Source organism: Heterodontus francisci, chromosome 7 (assembly GCF_036365525.1).
Source record: "Heterodontus francisci isolate sHetFra1 chromosome 7, sHetFra1.hap1, whole genome shotgun sequence".
Taxonomy (NCBI): domain Eukaryota; kingdom Metazoa; phylum Chordata; class Chondrichthyes; order Heterodontiformes; family Heterodontidae; genus Heterodontus; species Heterodontus francisci.
Genome location: NC_090377.1, coordinates 25,577,650 through 25,595,464, shown reverse-complemented (window position 1 = coordinate 25,595,464; position 17,815 = coordinate 25,577,650). Strand labels below are relative to the sequence as shown.

The following is a 17,815-nucleotide window of genomic DNA, read 5'->3' as shown; positions in this document are numbered from 1 at the left end:
GTTGCTGGGCTATTGCTGTTTACAGTCTACATAAATGATTTGAAGCTGGGGACCAAAAGGAAGTGCTCTCAGTTTGTAAGTGATAGGTTAAGGTGAGGGTGGAGGGCTAAACAATAGGGAACAGGTAAACTGTGAATACATTGGGAAGGTGAACTGATGACTGGCAAATTACACTTGATGCAAGATAATAAGCCTAAGGAAGGGAATCAGACAGTGGAAACATTAACTAAATAGCTGTAGGCTACACGACACAAAACTAGAGGGATCTGGAGTCATTGATAAAAAGCCCACTGAAACCAAACAAAGTACAGTCTGTGACAACTAAGGAAAGCAAACCAGATAGAACATAGATTTCAGAAGGTGATAATGAGCTTGTAAAATAACTGGGAAGGCCACACCTGGATTACTGTGTAAAATTCTGGTCATGTTACTACTTCAAGAATCTCCAGGCATTGGAGGAAATGCGGAAAGGGAGAACCAAACTGATAGCTCAGTCCCCTTAAACTAGGTTATGAGAAGAGGTTGAAGTGCCTAGGATTGTTTCTTCTGTTGAAGAAAAGGCACAATACTGTTCAAGTATGTCAGATTCATTAAAAAAAAATAGAAAAATTGACGCTGATAATCTGTCATATACTCTGAAACAAGGGCACACAGGCTCAAGCTTAGAAGGGGGAGAGTTGCATAGTTAGTTTAGATTTACACAGAAGATGGTCAGTGTATGGAATGGACTACCTAGAGGGACAGATAGTGTAGAAAAACTTGAAGGAGAAGTCGATAGATACTTATCCTAGGGGGCAATTGAAAAGTATTAATTTTTGGACTGGATCGTCAGACTTCAGACGTTATTCTGTCCTCTGCTTTCCTCCGTTCCTATTTAATAGAAGAGTCAGCTGAGTTCTAGACCCTCTCAATTTGGCTTTTAAGCTAGTAACTCAATTATGCATGGTAGACACAGCTTAAATTGGGCTTTTAAGTTTTTCCTGTGCTTTGACAACTCTCCTCATCGGCCCATGGAGGTTAAATAAATCCATCTATGCTTGTTTGGAGATTCATGGCTATCAACCTGTTTCCTGCTACTCTTGCATAGAATGTTAGCACACCAGTGTATTGAGCTACTAAATTGTAGCAGTGAAAAAATAGCTTCAAGTATAATACAGGATAAAATCAATACGCACCTACCTGGAAAGGGAGGCAGATTTTGGAAAGGTGCAGAAGTAACAGGGTTGTTGTCATGGGTGACTTCAACTTCCCTAATATTGATTGGAACCTCCTTAGTGCAAATAGTTTGGATGGAGCAGTTTTTGTCAGGTGTGTCCAGGAAGGTTTCCTGACTCAATATGTAGATAGGCCGACTAGAGGGGAGGCTATGTTGGACTTGGTGCTTGGCAACGAATCAGGCCAGGTGGCAGATCTCTCGGTGGGAGAGCATTTCGGTGATAGTGATCACAACTCCCTGACCTTTACTATAGTCATGGAGAGGGACAGGAGCAGATGGGATGGGAAAATATTTAATTGGGGGAGGGGGAATTACAATGTTATGAGGCAGGAACTGGGGAGCATAAATTGGGAACAGATGTTCTCGGGGAAATGCACGACAGAAATGTGGAGGTTGATTAGGGAGCACTTGCTGCGACTGCTGGATAGGTTTGTCCCGATGAGGCAGGGAAGGGATGGTAGGGTGAAGGAACCTTGGATGATAAGAGATGTGGAACAGCTAGTCAAGAGGAAGAAGGAAGCTTACTTAAGGTTGAGGAAGCAAGGATCAGACAGGGCTCTAAAGGGTTACAAGGTAGCCAGGAATGAACTGAAGAATGGACTTAGGAGAGCTAGAAGGGGACATGAAAAAGTCTTGGCGGGTAGGATTAAGGAAAATCCCAAGGCGTTCTGCACTTATGTGAGGAACAAGAGGATGGCCAGAGTGAGGGGAGGGCCGATCAGGGATAGTGGAGGGAACTTGTGCCTGGAGTCGGAGGAGGTAGGGGAGGTCCTAAATGAATACTTTGATTCAGTATTCACTAGTGAGAGGGACCTGGTCGTTTGTGAGGACAGTGTGGAACAGGCTGATATGCTCGAACAGGTTGAGGTTAAGAGGGAGGATGTGCTGGAAATTTTGAAAGACATGAGGACAGATAAGTCCCCGGGGCCAGACGGGATATACCCAAGGATATTACGGGAAGCGAGGGAAGAGATTGCTGCGCCTTTGGCGATGATCTTTGCGTCTTCACTCCACTGGAGTAGTACCGGATGATTGGAGGGTGGCAAATGTTGTTCCCTTGTTCAAGAAAGGGAATAGGGATAACCCTGGGAATTATAGACCAGTCAGTCTTACGTCGGTAGTGGGCAAATTATTGGAGAGGATTCTGAGAGACAGGATTTATGATTATTTGGAAAAGCATAGTTTGATTAGAGACAGTCAGCATGACTTTGTGAGGGGCAGGTCATGCCTCACAAGCCTTATTGAATTCTTTGAAGATGTGACAAAACACATTGATGAAGGAAGAGCAGTGGATGTGGTGTATATGGATTTTAGCAAGGCGTTTGGTAAGGTTCCCCATGGTAGGCTCATTCAGAAAGTAAGGAGGTATGGGATACAGGGAAAGTTGGCTGTCTGGATACAAAATTGGCTGGCCCATAGAAGTCAGAGGGTGGTAGTAGATGGAAAGTATTCAGCTTGGAGCTCGGTGACCAGTGGTGTTCCACAAGGATCTGTTCTGGGACCTCTGCTCTTTGTGATTTTTATAAATGACTTGGATGAGGAAGTGGAAGGCTGGGTTAGCAAGTTTGCCGATCACATGAGGGGTGCTGGAGTTGTGGATAGTGTGGAAGGCTGTTGTAGGTTGCAACGAAGAAGGATGAGAGGTGACTTGATAGAGGTGTACAAGATGATGAGAGGCATAGATAGAGTGGATAGTCAGAGACTTTTTCCCAGGGTGGAAAGGGCTATCACCAGGGGGCATCATTTTAAGTTGATTGGAGGACGGTTTCAGGGAGATGTCAGAGGTAGGTTCTTTACACAGAGAGTGGTGGGTGCGTGGAATGCGCTGCCAGTGGTGGTGGTAGAAGCAGATACATTAGGGGCATTTAAGCGACTCTTGGATAGGTACATGAATGATAGTAGAATGAAGGGTAGGTAGTTAGTTTGATCTTCGAGTAGGTTAAAGGTTTGACACAACATTGTGGGCTGAAGGGCCTGTACTGTGCTGTACTGTTCTATGTTCTATGAAAGATGTGAAATAATTAAAAACACTAAGGTGGATTTGTGAAAAGCAGGCCGTATCTGACAATTTGAGTTGTTTGAGGAAATAACCGAGTGTAGTGATGTCATGCAATGGACACTCTGAACAAAACTCATAGGAGGCTTGTTGATGAAATTAAGGTACACTGTATTAAATGGAGTGCTGTAGTATGATGGGGAATTGGTTAAAGGACAGAAAACAGAAATTAGTGCTTAATGGATACTTTTTGATTCAGAGGGAAGGAAAAGTCGTGCCCTCCAGGGCTCATTGTTTGAATTGGTGCTCTTAAATATGTGTGTGTACAACACAAAATTTTGTTTCACTGTGAAAATGACTAAGTGGCTTTGGGTAGATGTGGGCAAGTTAGTAGATTGGGCAGGTAGATGCCGGCAGAAATTTAGTATAGAAAAATGTGATCCATTTTGGGAGAAGGAATAAGGAAAGAATAGATGCACTAAATGGTAATATTTTTAAAGGAATAGAGCAGAGACACTTAGAAGTTCAGATTCACTGATCTTAAAGTAAGGGGTTAATTTGATATAGCTGTAAATGCATACATAAAGGATCCTAGATTTTTTTTAAATGTCCATAATAGAGGTAAATTATTGGTTAAGCTGTCGTTAGAATATTGTGGTTGTAATGATGGCAAAACTGTCAGCATTCACAGTCATTACCCTGTGAAACTGACAGAAACTTTGGACATCTGCACGTGCGCAGTTAAATGCAGAAATCGCTGTTGATGATTCCCTGTTCCTCCACAGGGTGCGCTGTTGAAATCCTGGCAGATGCCAACCTTCAGAAATCACTGAACTGTTAAGAACTTCCCCTTTCATGTTGTAATGTTGCTGTTTAAAAACTCCAAAAAATTTTGCATCTTATTCATAAGGTGTAATTAGGAGCTGAATTTTACAGACACCCTGCTGGCGGGGGTGGGGGTGAGTGGAAAATGCCTCCGGGGGAGGGCTGCCACGCACCCTGACAACGTGACGACCTGACCCGATATTGCCACCACCGACTGGCCCCCACTCGGCGACGGGAGCCCAATTTAAATATTTAATTTTATTTAAATTTTTTAAATTAACTTCATACTCCCACCATCTGTCCTGGTGTGATTTTCATGCTGGTGGCTGGCACTCCTGCGCCTTCGGATCCCAGTCCGATGAACCGAGGCGGAACACTGGTGGGGAGGGGGGAGCAGGTCTGTTCTTCAGTGTGGGAGTGGAGGAGCAGGGTCAAGGTCATCTCATTGATGTAGGGGATGGTGAGAAAGGTTATAGTGTAAAGTTTATGCACTTTGCGGGTCAAAGATAAGGTGGACAAGGTAAGTATTCAGAGGGAGAGGGCAAGTAATTAATTCTCTGGTTATTGGGGGGCTGGCAGAGGGGCAAGATAAATTAATGTAATTTTTAAAAATGAATTCTTCAAATATTTTAATTTAATGACAGGGCTCAAAACCCTTTCTTTAAAAAAAAAAGCAGCTGACACCATTTCCAGGGATGGACCACCCTCCACATCATCGGGGGAGATGATCGGCCCTGGCTATTTAAATGAGTTGCTGCGCTTAACATCGCGGCGGCTCCACGACGTGCGGCCCACTCGGGCAGACTGCCGTTGTTCTTGCCCGCTTTCGACGGCAGGAATATAAATTTCATCCCTAGGTTTGAAATAGCAAGTTAAGTCATAATTTCAACTGAACAACCTCTCTAGCCCTGAGAATAATTTTATATTTGTGTAATGTCAAATATTTCCATTATGATAAAAATCCATTGTTAAAATAAAAATTAGTTTGTTTGATATTTCAGCTTCTACTGTGTATGTCCCTCTGGTTAATTTACTCTCAAATTTATAAAATGGGAAGGATAATTACTTTCTGGTTTTCTATGTTCAATTTTGACTCTCTTATTTTAAGAAGGGTGTCAAAGCCATGCCCTACGTGTGTGTGTGTATGCAAGAAATTTGTTAAAATTTCAGGGATTATAAGATCTTATCTAGTCACAATCTCCATTGTTCCAATCAAAATAAAGAGGTGATCTGATCGACATATTCAAAATTGAGAGGTATTGATGAAGCAAAATCTACTTTTACTTGTCGTTGAACCAGAAACCAGAGGGATAAATTCAAGATCATGAAAAGAATAAATGGAATGAGTAGGAGATTATTTTTCTTGCACGCAGGCTTATTAGGACATTCTACCAGGAACAGTGATGGAATGCATTTGAAAAATAATTAATTTTTAAAATGAAAGTTTAGGTGGGAATGGGACAAGAAGCACAATGTACTGTAAAATTTGATTGCCTATGTGCAAATCATAGTTTTTATATGTTTTAATTCAAGGATATGCTTTGTGAGAGATGTGATAGACATTAACCTATTAATGCTGAAATAAGTCATTCAGTCAATCTACATTTACGTTGTTCAGGTCTTCCTTCTGGAAGTACAGTGACCAATTTTAGCTACTCTGCAACATGGTACGTCCCCTCTCCGTAATATGGTGATTTTGAGAAAAGGCTGGTCTAGGGAAACCAGAATTTCCCTGCATCTGTCAGAAATATGAGGGTTAATGGTTTACCCCATATCTGCCAGTAGGGAGATTTTAAGTATTTGTGTAAAAGAAAATCTCGATATAAATGTCACCTGCTAAAAGGATAAAACTTTAAACCTTATAATTAAAGCAGTATAAAGGGCTATGACCGAGGTGGGAGGAGTGCACTGTTCTAGTCCCACTTCTCTACAGATCACAACATATATTTAAGTTTTCCCACTTACTGATACGGTCAATCATATACTCTATTTTTCCCAGGATAAAACATACCAACCAGGTTTCTTCAATAAACAATAAAATTATCAGTTTATTATAAAACAAGTCTTAACCAGTACGGAAGTGAAGTACAAACACACAGATTGGAAATTAAAGTTCCTTTTTTTAACCTCAGCCCTCTTACACACACATACATATATATACACCAGTTAACTGGAAAAGTAAGAAGGATTTTTATTTATAGCGCTGTTGCAAAGAAAACAGAAATAAAAGACCCACTTAGGCTGAATACTTCTCCATACTTGAAGAAAAAAAAAGGTACGGAAAGATGTCCTTTGTTTTCATTTGGCGACCCAAATGCCTGTTGCTGGGATCTTTGTAGAACAGTTCTTTCCAGGCGATGTTGAAGATCAGTTTGGGTAGCCTTTCCAAGAAATGCAACTACAGAAGCTTCAGATAGGTCTTAGAAGAAAAATGCAGCAACAAGGGTTTCAGTTCCCGCACATTCGATATGCAGGGTTTCTTCAAATAAAGGAGAAAATAGGAAACTGACACTCTGGATATGCAGGGTTTCTTTTCAAGAGAGAGAGAGAGAGAGAGATGAGCTGGGTCGTCTTGGCAGGCAAAAAACCAACTGTCTTTTGTAACAGTTCAAATTGAAAATTAAAACATTCCAGAAGTCAAGCTTCCTGACCTCTATAAATCTTGACCTGTTACTTCTTTGTAAACATCTCCCCAAGTCAAAAAGAACACCTGCTGGGTGATTATCCACAGCCGGGTGCCTTCCAGTAAGAGCTTGTTCGCAAGACAAATCCAGAAACCTTCTGGTGACTTTTTTTTTAAAAAACACAAAGTTCAGCAATGCCTCAAGATTCCAGATGCGTGTCCATATTTCAACCAAAAGTCCTTAAATCATATTTTATAAAAAAAAAAGCACCCTTGTAACAAAAGGGAAAGGGGATGTTTGTGAGATTTTGTATATATTCTATGGAAGGTTCATTTGCCCAACATAACTTAATACACTGTTCACTGTTCCTTAACAAAATCTATGTGCCTTAAAAGCAATAAACTGGACTCTTAATGATAGATCTGTAAAAGTGTGCATATGTGTGTGATGTATATGTGCATTATATGCAATCTCTCATGGTATTGCACATGGGGAGTCCAGACAAGGGCTGTATTTTAAGAGCCCGGTGGTAAGCTCAAAAAATGGTGGCCTGCCCGTGTAGGCTGCACGCCAAAGAGCCGCCGCAATCTCAAGCGCAGAGGCTCATTTAAATACCCAGTGCGGCCCGCCCACCCACCCTCCCCCCAATCTCGTGAAGGGGCCAGGCTGTCCATCCTTGGTAATGGTGTCAACTTCCTGTGTACAGGCACTGCCGCCATTTTTAAAGGGCAGCCAGTCCTGCCGGCACATGTAAAATTTTTTAATCCTACCCCCCAAAATTAAATAAATAAATTTCTAATGCCCCTTTTCCTCCTCCACAATAACAGTTACAATAGCTATTTGCCCTCCCCGCACCCCCCAGACACTTACTCTTTACATCTGACCTTCTCACCCCCTCACAACCCCCTCCAAACCCCCTCCACCTGTCCACCCCCAAACTGCACAAAGTTTAAGATTCAACCTTTCTCACCATCCCCTACACCCATTCGGTATATCTGAACCTGCTTCTCCCCATCTCTCCCCCCCCCCCCCCCCCCCCCAACACCTCCGCAATGACAAACTTACCTCCTTCCCCCTCCCCACCAGTGCCAGCCGCTGCGCCGAAGATTACGGCAGGCCCTCAAGCATGCAGTTAAGTTTATGTAAATTTATTAATTTAATCATTTGAATATTTAAATTGTGGTCCCGTTGCCCAGCGGCAGGGTGCCACCACAGAGCCTCACTGCCACTGGGAGAATCAGGCCTGGCCCTCCCTGTGTCGAGGTCCATGGCAGACCTCATCCGGAGCCATCTTCAGGCCCACCCCTTATTTTAGCACTCTAAATTCCTGTGTCTATGTTAACAATGGGGACTGTCAATATAAATTTGTCTTAGTGCACAATTGTAACATGAGTTTACAAGGCATAGGAATTTATAATGGAAATATTGATTGGAAGTTAATTTTTGAATGTTTTAGATATATTGAGAGTATATATTAAAATCTTGCAACTGTACCCACTTCCTGGAGGAACATTAATTCCTGTGCCACAAATTTGTCACGCCTGACATCATTTTCGCACCACTCATGTTTGGGTAACATTTGCTTATAACAAAAGTCATTTAAATTATCCATCCTTAACATTCAGATTTATTTATCAGTCCTCCCACCATAGGTTGAATAGTTACTTTTCCAAATTGCATCTACTATGCCCCTTCTAAGTGACACAAGTAAGTTGAGGTTTATTTTTACTTCCGTTGCTTTTAAAATGTTCAAGTTTCAGATTTTATTTTAAGTACTTAAAAATCCAGACATTAACTTGCTGGCCACTTTCCTCTTCCACCTGGTCTGAAGCTTAAATTAAAGGCTGTCTGTAAAAATGCCCAAATTTTTTGCCATAAATGTTTTGGGCCTCCTGTTCAGCCTTAGAAAGAAATGGCTGCATTTAAGAAAAAATTCTGACACCTTCCTTTTCCCCACCCCGCCCCTTCCACTGACCTAGAACACACATTTATTTAAGTACACCTGTATTTGCAGGCATACTGAGTACTGCTAGGCCCTTCAATATCGTGGAACTTACTCCACAAAGTATCAGGGGAAAATCTCAGAACACCATGTAATAAAACAAACTTTTGACTTGTTTGGTCATTGTCAGTGGCCTTAACATTGTCTTTTTATAGTGTAACATCCTTATTGAGCAGTGTCATGGGAGATCTGTATGTGTTTGCAAACATCACTCTTTGCAGTAACATAATCACAGCCTTCCGACATGGAAGTGCCGTCGCACAGCCCCTGCGCTATTACGTGCGGGGCTGATTTAAATAGAGGGGACGGGGCAGCTGCCCCCGATGACGTTGAGGGGGTGGCTGCCGCATCCCCGGCAACAGTGTCTGCCGCCACCATCATGCCGACGCTATTTTTAAAGGGCTTTAAGCCCTTAGCAGAGATTTGAATTTTTGAAGCTACAGTAGTGCTGATTCTTTAAAAATAAATAATTAGGATATGGAGGCCCTTCCCCAACCCTTTCAATGATATTTTAATTGCCCGTTATGAACAAAACTGACTTGATTCCCTACCCAAACTTTCCCACCCAATCTTCTAACATTTACCCTTCAACCCCTTCCCACCATCCCCGCAGCCTGTAAATGTTGTTTTCCCCGTATGGAGTTACGACGGTGCGCGAGCTGCGTTCGGCGGCCGTAAAATTGGCGTGGGACGGCCGCCGCCTGCAGGTAAGTTGATTTACATCTTATTAATTTAAATATTTAGTTGAAGGCCCCGCTGCTTGGCGGCGGGGGGGTGCCGCACTGAGGTCTCCCTACCGCCAGTAATATGCGGCAGGCCCTTCTCACTTCGGGGGTCGAGGCTGGCCTCTCCCCACTCAATTTTATTGGCCCCCCCCCGCCATAACCCACGGCTTCGAGGAGCTGGTAAAATTCAGCACCACGTGTATTTTGGCGGTCGTGATTGAGTTTTATAGGAGAATATATACATACTGTTATGACTGAGGTGCTAGGAGTGCACTGTTAATTTAGTCTCACTTCTCCACAGGTCTCAGCATAATCTTTGACTTTGTCAGTAAGTGAGAAAATTTAATCGGATATACTATATTCCCCAGAATAGAACACACTAACCAGGTTTCTGTATGGAATAACAAAATTAAGTTTATGAGGAAACTCGTCTTAACTAGTAATGAATTAAAATAATGTAATATAGAACAAATGTTTTAAAATGCAACATTCAATTTTTAAAAGTCCCCTTTACCATCGTCCCTTCACATACACTCTCTCTCTCTCTCTCACACACACACACACACACACACACACACACACACACACACACACACACACACACACACTTACTTACTGGTTAACCGAAAGAATTTTTTTAAAAAAGATTTTTAGATCAGAGCTCTATGACAGACAAAAAAACACACCCGGGCAGATCACTTGCCCACCCCTGAAAAAATGGCAGATGAGACACACTGCACCAAACTGACACACAGTCCAACCTCCGAGCACGCGCAGGCAGGATCTTTAGAGTCTTCCAGAATTAGTTCTCTTCAGGCGGCATTGAAAAGTAATTTAGCCTTAAAATACAAGAAACCAGACAACTTACAGTGGACATCACACAGTCTTTTATGAAATTGTTAGAAAGCGAGCTGGGTTGTAGACTTCTGTTCTTCTGTGGAATTCTCTCCTTTTTCTGTCCTTTTTTGACACTTTAGCAGCACTTGACTTTTAAAAACATTCAGCAAGAATCTGGTCTCTTCCTGCAGTAGGTAAAACGCACACTGACTGACAATTAGAAAGCTTGACAGTTTTCTGCCCGCCCAGATGTTCTCTGTTACTACTTCTTGCTTTTGGCCTCCTTATCTCGAGAGACAATGGGTAAGCGCCTGGAGGTGGTCAGTGGTGTGTGGAGCAGTGCCTGGAGTGGCTATAAAGGCCAATTCTAGAGTGACAGGCTCTTCCACAGGTGCTGCAGAAAAATTTGTTTGTCGGGGCTGTTACACAGTTGGCTCTCCCCTTGCGCCTCTCTTTTTTTCCTGCCAACTGCTAAGTCTCTTCGACTCGCCACACTTTAGCCCCACCTTTATGGCTGCCCGCCAGCTCTGGCGAACGCTGGCAACTGACTCCCACGACTTGTGATCAATGTCACAGGACTTCATGTCGCGTTTGCAGACGTATTTAAAGTGGAGACATGGATGGCCGGTGGGTCTGATACCAGTGGCGAGCTCACTGTACAATGTGTCTTTGGGGATCCTGCCATCTTCCATGCGGCTCACATGGCCAAGCCATCTCAAGCGCCGCTGACTCAGCAGTGTGTATAAGCAGGGGATGTTGGCCCCCTCGAGGACTTCTGTGTTGGAGATACGGTCCTGCCACCTGATGCAAAGTATTCTCCGGAGGCAGCGAAGATGGAATGAATTGAGACGTCGCTCTTGGCTGACATACGTTGTCCGGGCCTCGCTGTCATAGAGCAAGGTACTGAGGACACAGGCTTGATACACTCGGACTTTTGTGTTCTGTGTCAGTGCGCCATTTTCCCACACTCTCTTGGCCAGTCTGGACATAGCAGTGGAAGCCTTTCCCATGCGCTTGTTGATTTCTGCATCTAGAGACAGGTTACTGGTGATAGTTGAGCCTAGGTAGGTGAACTCTTGAACCGCTTCCAGAGCGTGGTCGCCAATATTGATGGATGGAGCATTTCTGACGTCCTGCCCCATGATGTTCGTTTTCTTGAGGCTGATGGTTAAGCCAAATTCATTGCAGGCAGCTGCAAACCTGTCGATGAGACTCTGCAGGCACTCTTCAGTGTGAGATGTTAAAGCAGCATCGTCAGCAAAGAGGAGTTCCCTGATGAGGACTTTCCGTAATTTGGACTTCGCTCTTAGACGGGCAAGGTTGAACAACCTGCCCCCTGATCTTGTGTGAAGGAAAATTCCTTCAGAGGACTTGAACGCATGTGAAAGCAGCAGGGAGAAGAAAATCCCAAAAAGTGTGGGTGCGAGAACACAGCCCTGTTTCACGCCACTCAGGATAGGAAAGGGGTCTGATGAGCCACCATGTTGAATTGTGCCGTCCATATTGTCATGGAATGAGGTGATGAGACTTAGTAGCTTTAGTGGACATCCAATCTTTTCTAGCAGTCTGAAGAACCACGTCTACTGACGAGGTCAAAGGCTTTGGTGAGATCAATGAAAGCAATGTAGAGGGGAATCTGTTGTTCGCGGCATTTCTCCTGTATCTGACGAAGGGAGAACAGCATGTCAACGGTCGATCTCTCTGCACAAAAGCCACACTGTGCCTCAGGGTAGACGCGCTCGGCCAGCTTCTGGAGCCTGTTTAGAGCGACTCGAGCAAAGACTTTCCCCACTATGCTGAGCAGGGAGATTCCACGGTAGTTGTTGCAGTCATCGCGGTCACCTTTGTTTTTATAGAGGGTGATGATATTGGCATCGCGCATGTCCTGAGATACTGCTCCCTCGTCCCAGCACAGGCATAGCAGTTCATGTAGTGCTGAGAGTATAGCAGGCTTGGCACTCTTGATTATTTCAGGGGTAATGCTGTCCTTCCCAGGGGCTTTTCCGCTGGCTAGAGAATCAATGGCATCACTGAGTTCCGATTTTGTTGGCTGTATGTCCAGCTCATCCATGACTGGTAGAGGCTGGGCTGCATTGAGGGCAGTCTCAGTGACAACATTCTCCCTGGAGTACAGTTCTAGGTAGTGCTCAACCCAGCAGTCCATTTGTTTGCGTTGGTCAGTGATTATGTCCCCTGATTTAGATTTGAGGGGGATGCCACAAAGATAGGTACGAAAGTATGCTCTGAAGAGGACATAAGGAGGTTGCAGACCAATACAAATAGGTTGAGTGAGTGAGCAAAATCTGGCAGATGGAGTATAATGTGGGAAAATGTGCAATTCTTCGCTTTGGCAGGAAGAATATAAAAGCAGAGTATTACTAATCTGGAGAACGACTGCAGAATTCCGAGATGCAGAGGGATCTAGGTGTTCTAGTGCATGAGTCACAAAAAATTAGTATGCAGGTACTGCAAGTAATAAAGAAGGATAATGGTATTCTATCCTTTATTACAAGAGGAATTGAAAATACAAGTAAGGATGTTATACAGGGCATTGGTGAGACCACATCTCGAATACTGTGTGCAGTTTTCGTCTCCTTATTTAAGGAAGGATGTAAATGCTTTGGAGGCGGTTCAGAGGAGGTTTACTAGATTGATACCTAGAATGAGCGGGTTATCTTATGAGGAAAGATTGGACAGACTGGGCTTATTTTCACTGGAGTTTAGAAGAGTGAGGGAGACTTGATTGAAGTCTATAAGATCCTGAACAGTCTTGACCAGGTGGATGTGGAAAGGATGTTTCCTCTTGTGGGTGAGTCCAGAACTAGGAGGTACTGTTTTAAAATTGAGGGTCGCCTTTTAGGACAGAGATGAGGAGAATTTTTTTCTCAGCGGGTTGTGCGTCTTTGGAATTCTTTCTGCCTCAGAAGGTGGTGGAGGCAGGGTCATTGAATATTTTTAAGGTGGAGGTAGATATATTCTTGGAAGGCAAGGGAATCAAAGGTTATCGGGGGTAAATGGGAGCGTGGAATTCGAGACACAAATAGATCATCCTTGATCTTCTTGAATGGCAGAGCAGACTAGAGGGGCCGAATGGCCTACTTCGCCTATGTATGTTCGTATGTTCAGAAATTGAACAGCCCAACATTTCAAACTACTCTACCTCGCAGCCCAACAAAGAGAAAAGCTGTTCTATGTAATGATTGAACTATGAAAAACATTTTGTCTGTTCCAAGTTGAACTCAAACTGGAACCTTTAGTTAGTGGGATGTGCCATGTTGACGATTTGTAATTTGTAAATGCACTTTTAGAATTCTCGGACCTTGAATATTGTGCTTGAATTGTACTTAACCTGAGGGAACCATCAGGTATGCAATTTTTAGTTTAATGAAGAATAAAGATAGTCTACTGAATTAGAAGAGAAGCGAGAACACATCATTGGTATTTTGAGAACACGATGAATTGTACTGAGATAGAACCAATGTGTGCTGCTAATTAATAGGGAAATTACTGTTTCAGGATTATTTTCTGAAGGGGAATTTTAAATGAAAAATACCTAACCCCTTTTAGTCTCCCAATGCATTAGATTTTGATAGTTGCAGCTGACATGAACAAAAGGCAGGTTTTCTGCAATGGAGCCTATGATCTGTACCGAACAGGACGATCCTGACCAAGTGCACTTATTTGATTACACTAATTGCAACATGACTGGTATGTTGCTTATAATTTGGTCTAGCTTTGGTTGCTTTTTAAAGGAGTCTGCACTCATTTAGACAGTAAATCTTTGAGACTGTGTCAAAAGAACAGTTATGGGTTAATATTTGAAACATAAGCCAACTATGTGTCAAGCAATTGACTTTAGTGGACATAGTCATTTAAAGCACTCCACGAAGGTATTCAGTCAGCCCTACTCCCCGCTTGAACCCAGTAGCCCTGCAAGTCTATTTCCTTCAAGTGGCCATCTAATTTCATTTTGAAGTCACTGATTATTCCTGCTTCCACCACCCTTGTGGGCAGAATGTTTCGGGTCATTACCCCAGCTGCGTAAAAAAAAAAAAATCTTGATACTCCCCCTGCAACTCTTGCCCAAATCCTTCAATCTGTGTCCCTTAGTCCTTGTGCCATTAGTTAAATGGGAACAGTTTTTCCATGTCTAAATTATCTAAGCCTGTCATAATCTTGTACATTTCTAATAACTCTCCCTTCAATCTCCTTTGTTCTAAGGAGAAACAACCCCAGTTTATCCAACCTAACCTTGTAACTAAAATCCCCCATCCCTGGAACCATTCTGGTAAATCTCTGTATCTTCTCAAGGGCCCTCACATCCTTCCTAAAGTATGGTGACCAGAACTGGACGCAGTACTCCAGTTGGAGCCTAACCAGAGCTTTATAAAGGTTCAGCATAACTTCCCTGCTTTAGTACGCGATGCCTTTATTTATGAAGCCCAAGATCTCATATGCTTTACTAACCACTCTCTCCATATGTCCTGCCATGCACCCCCTAGGTCCCTCTGTTCCTGCACACTCTTTAGAACTGTACCATTAAGTATACAAGGCCTCTCCCTATTTCTTCTGCCAAATTGCATTACCTCACACTTGCCAGTATTAAATTCCATCGGCCACTCCTCTACCCATTCTGCTAGCCTATCTGTGTCCTGTTGCAGGTGGTTCATGCTCCATGATCCCTGTGTCTGAAGTCAGTGGAGGCCATTGATTTCCAGAAATGTCATTCATCCATATTGCATAGACAAACTTTTCAGATGATTTAAATATTTTTGTCAGGTACTGCTCCTTTAATAAATTTTCCAAAAGATCCAAAGAATGTGGTCACTCTTCTGCCAATGTGCCAGTTTAATGAAATTGATCAATGTATTAATTTAAAAACTGCTTCTCGATATAAAATGCATTTTGTCCTTTAGAACTAATGTAGATATTGTCTCATCAAAAGATATTATAATTTAAAACTATTGCTTAATAGCTTTGGACTTGTATAATCTGAATTTTAATGCAACAATGTATTTGAGGTAGGAATATTAATCATATGATATACACTTTTATTAAATTTATTTGGTATAGAATTGGGGAGCTATTTCCTGGACAGTAAGCTCTTTTCAGTCATCATAAAATAGTGCCACAGGAAAGTGCATTTTGTTTATTTTTAAAGGGAATTACTTATGATTCCACAGATTAAGCCAGTGCAAGACAACAACGGTTGCTAAAGTTAAGCTTGTGCCTGCCCCAGAAACAGTGAGCAGCACCAGCTTAAACAAAATATTGTACAGCATCTGTTCTCTTGGCACAGTGAAATAGAGGTTTAAAACTGCCAGGTCATACTATAGCTGATTCAGATTTGTGCCTTGTACCACACCTCCCTGTGGTTCCATTCTGCACAAATGTGCAGAAATCTGCAAACTACAAGTTCAAGATATAGAAATTATGTCTGTAATTCATAGAATGGTTCCAGCATAGAAGGGGTCAATTTGGCTTGTGTATGAGCTTTGCTCACATTCAAAATGGATATGTCACCTGCTTAATCTTCAGTGCCACCATCCCCTTGAATGTTTCATAAGTTGTATGATTTCATAACTTGCTTTCAACATTCCAAAGTCTGGTTGTGCAAAATAAAAGTTTTAATACTTTTTCAATTCCTTACAGATTCAAGAAACAAGAGTAATTTGGTTTGTTATATTGGTTTATTTGCCTGTAGCATTGTTCTATTTTGGTTCATTATATGCGTAACATTGAAACTATAACAGTTGCTTATTGAATAAATCATGAGACTCTGAAAAGAGGATTTCGAAAATGCAAGATTGTAGCTATTGTAGGATCTAGGCCATGTCTAAGTGTTGCAACTGAGAGTTGTAAAATGTGTTCATAACTCATTTTTCTGCTCACATGAGGCTGTTCCACACAGATGGGCAACAGGATTGTGGCACTGTTTTGTCTTTTGTGATGCCACAAGAATTTTACTTGATTTTGGAAAAGAAAAAAGCTTTTTAAACTATACAGGGGGAGAGGAAAGTAACAAATTGGAAGCTCCACAGGGTTGATAGTCTAAGTAATGCAAAAGCCAGCATCTCTCTGTTGCAAACACAACTAGCCACTTTCTGTTGTGGCTTGTCAGCTTTTATATAAGTTTGTTAATCATGCAACTGCTTTTTATTGTATACTGTAATTTTTCTAATACCCTTCCCACCTGTCAAACCCAGACTGTGCATAGTTGGTTGAGTGATGAGGTGTTGGCCAGGTCCTGTTCGAGCACCTCTGGGCCTGGTGAAATTGGCCTGGAAGAAAAGTGTAAACAGGTAGAAAAATGTTGCACCTACTAATCTCAAGTTGCTTTTCCCTGTATCATTGGCTCTTATTTTTAACTTGGCTGCACAAGGGTCTTGGCCTGACTGATTTCTATTTCTGTGTAACAACCATGTGTTCACTCTACTGTATTGCCAATGGCAGTTGTCTTCCCGTAACTATACAGCACATAGGTGGTGATCTCTGGGAATAAGGTTTGCCTCTAATTTGCAGTGTTAATGAGTAACAAACAGCATTGGCCCTGACATGAGGACTGCTGCTTGCAGTGTGGAATGCATGCTCATCTGTCAACTAATGGATCTGAGTACATTAACACAGTTCTTTAAATATGTGTTTATTTAGAACTTGAAATTTGCTCTTTGTAATCAATGCAAATTGGATTTTTACTAGCAGGCTTGTAGTAAATCTACTCATGTCTTTTTTCATATTTTAGGTAAAATTTAATATAGAAAACCATAAGCATTTTGTGGATATGACTGTAATACATCTGAATTTATAACATTGCTGACCTTATTTGGATGCACCACCCTGTTTATTAATTCTAACAGAATATCAATTTTTATTCCAGTACATTCCTAGAAGATATATGCATTTACAGTACAAAAATTTTTTATTCCAGTAATTAAAAACCTGTTTAACTGTCCTGACATAAACACTTCATGAGCTCATTAAACGTTAAAAGTTGTTGCAATCTGGAATGTACAAGCATTCAACATTTGATAAAGTGCCACATAATAGGCTTGTTAACAGAATTGAACTACAGGAGCAGTAGTTACCTGGATACGAAATTGGATGAGGGACAGAAAGCAGAGAGTATTGACAAATGGTTGTTCTTCAGACTAGACGAAAGTGTGCAGAGGTGTTCCCCAGGGGGAGGTGTTGTAATCACTGCTCTCTTTGATATAAATAACCTGGACTTGGGTCATAGGGAATAATTTCAAAGTTTGCAGATAATGTGAAACAATGAGGAGGATAGTAATAGGCTTCAGCAGGACGAGACTGATTAAATGGCAAATGAAACTTAACACGAGTGTGAAGTGACTCATTTTTGGTAGAAAGAATAAGGAGAGGCAATATGAACAAAATGGTACAATTTTAAAGTGGGTGCGGGAACAGAGAACTGGGGTTGTATGTACACAAATCATTGAAGATGGCAGGACAAGTTGAGAGGGCTGTTATAAAAGCATATGGGATCCTTGGGTTTATAAACAAAGGCATAGGGTCTAAAAGCAAGGAGGTTATGCTAAACCTTTATAAAATACTGATTAGGTGCCAATTCTG

At 42.1% G+C, this 17,815-nt stretch overlaps 1 protein-coding gene across 9 annotated transcripts in view; it reads left to right on the top strand.

Moving 5' to 3' along the window:
* clasp1a (cytoplasmic linker associated protein 1a) overlaps positions 1 to 17,815 on the top strand; it is a 367,909-nt gene that overhangs the window by 277,010 nt on the left and 73,084 nt on the right. For 6 of the 9 annotated variants that reach the window (XM_068034903.1, XM_068034902.1, XM_068034909.1 and 3 more), the window contains one exon: positions 16,432 to 16,527. The exons of the other annotated variants lie outside the window; for them this stretch is intronic. In XM_068034903.1, coding sequence (XP_067891004.1) covers positions 16,432 to 16,527 — 96 coding nt within the window. The remainder of the gene's footprint in view (positions 1 to 16,431; positions 16,528 to 17,815) is intronic. 9 annotated transcript variants of the gene reach the window in all.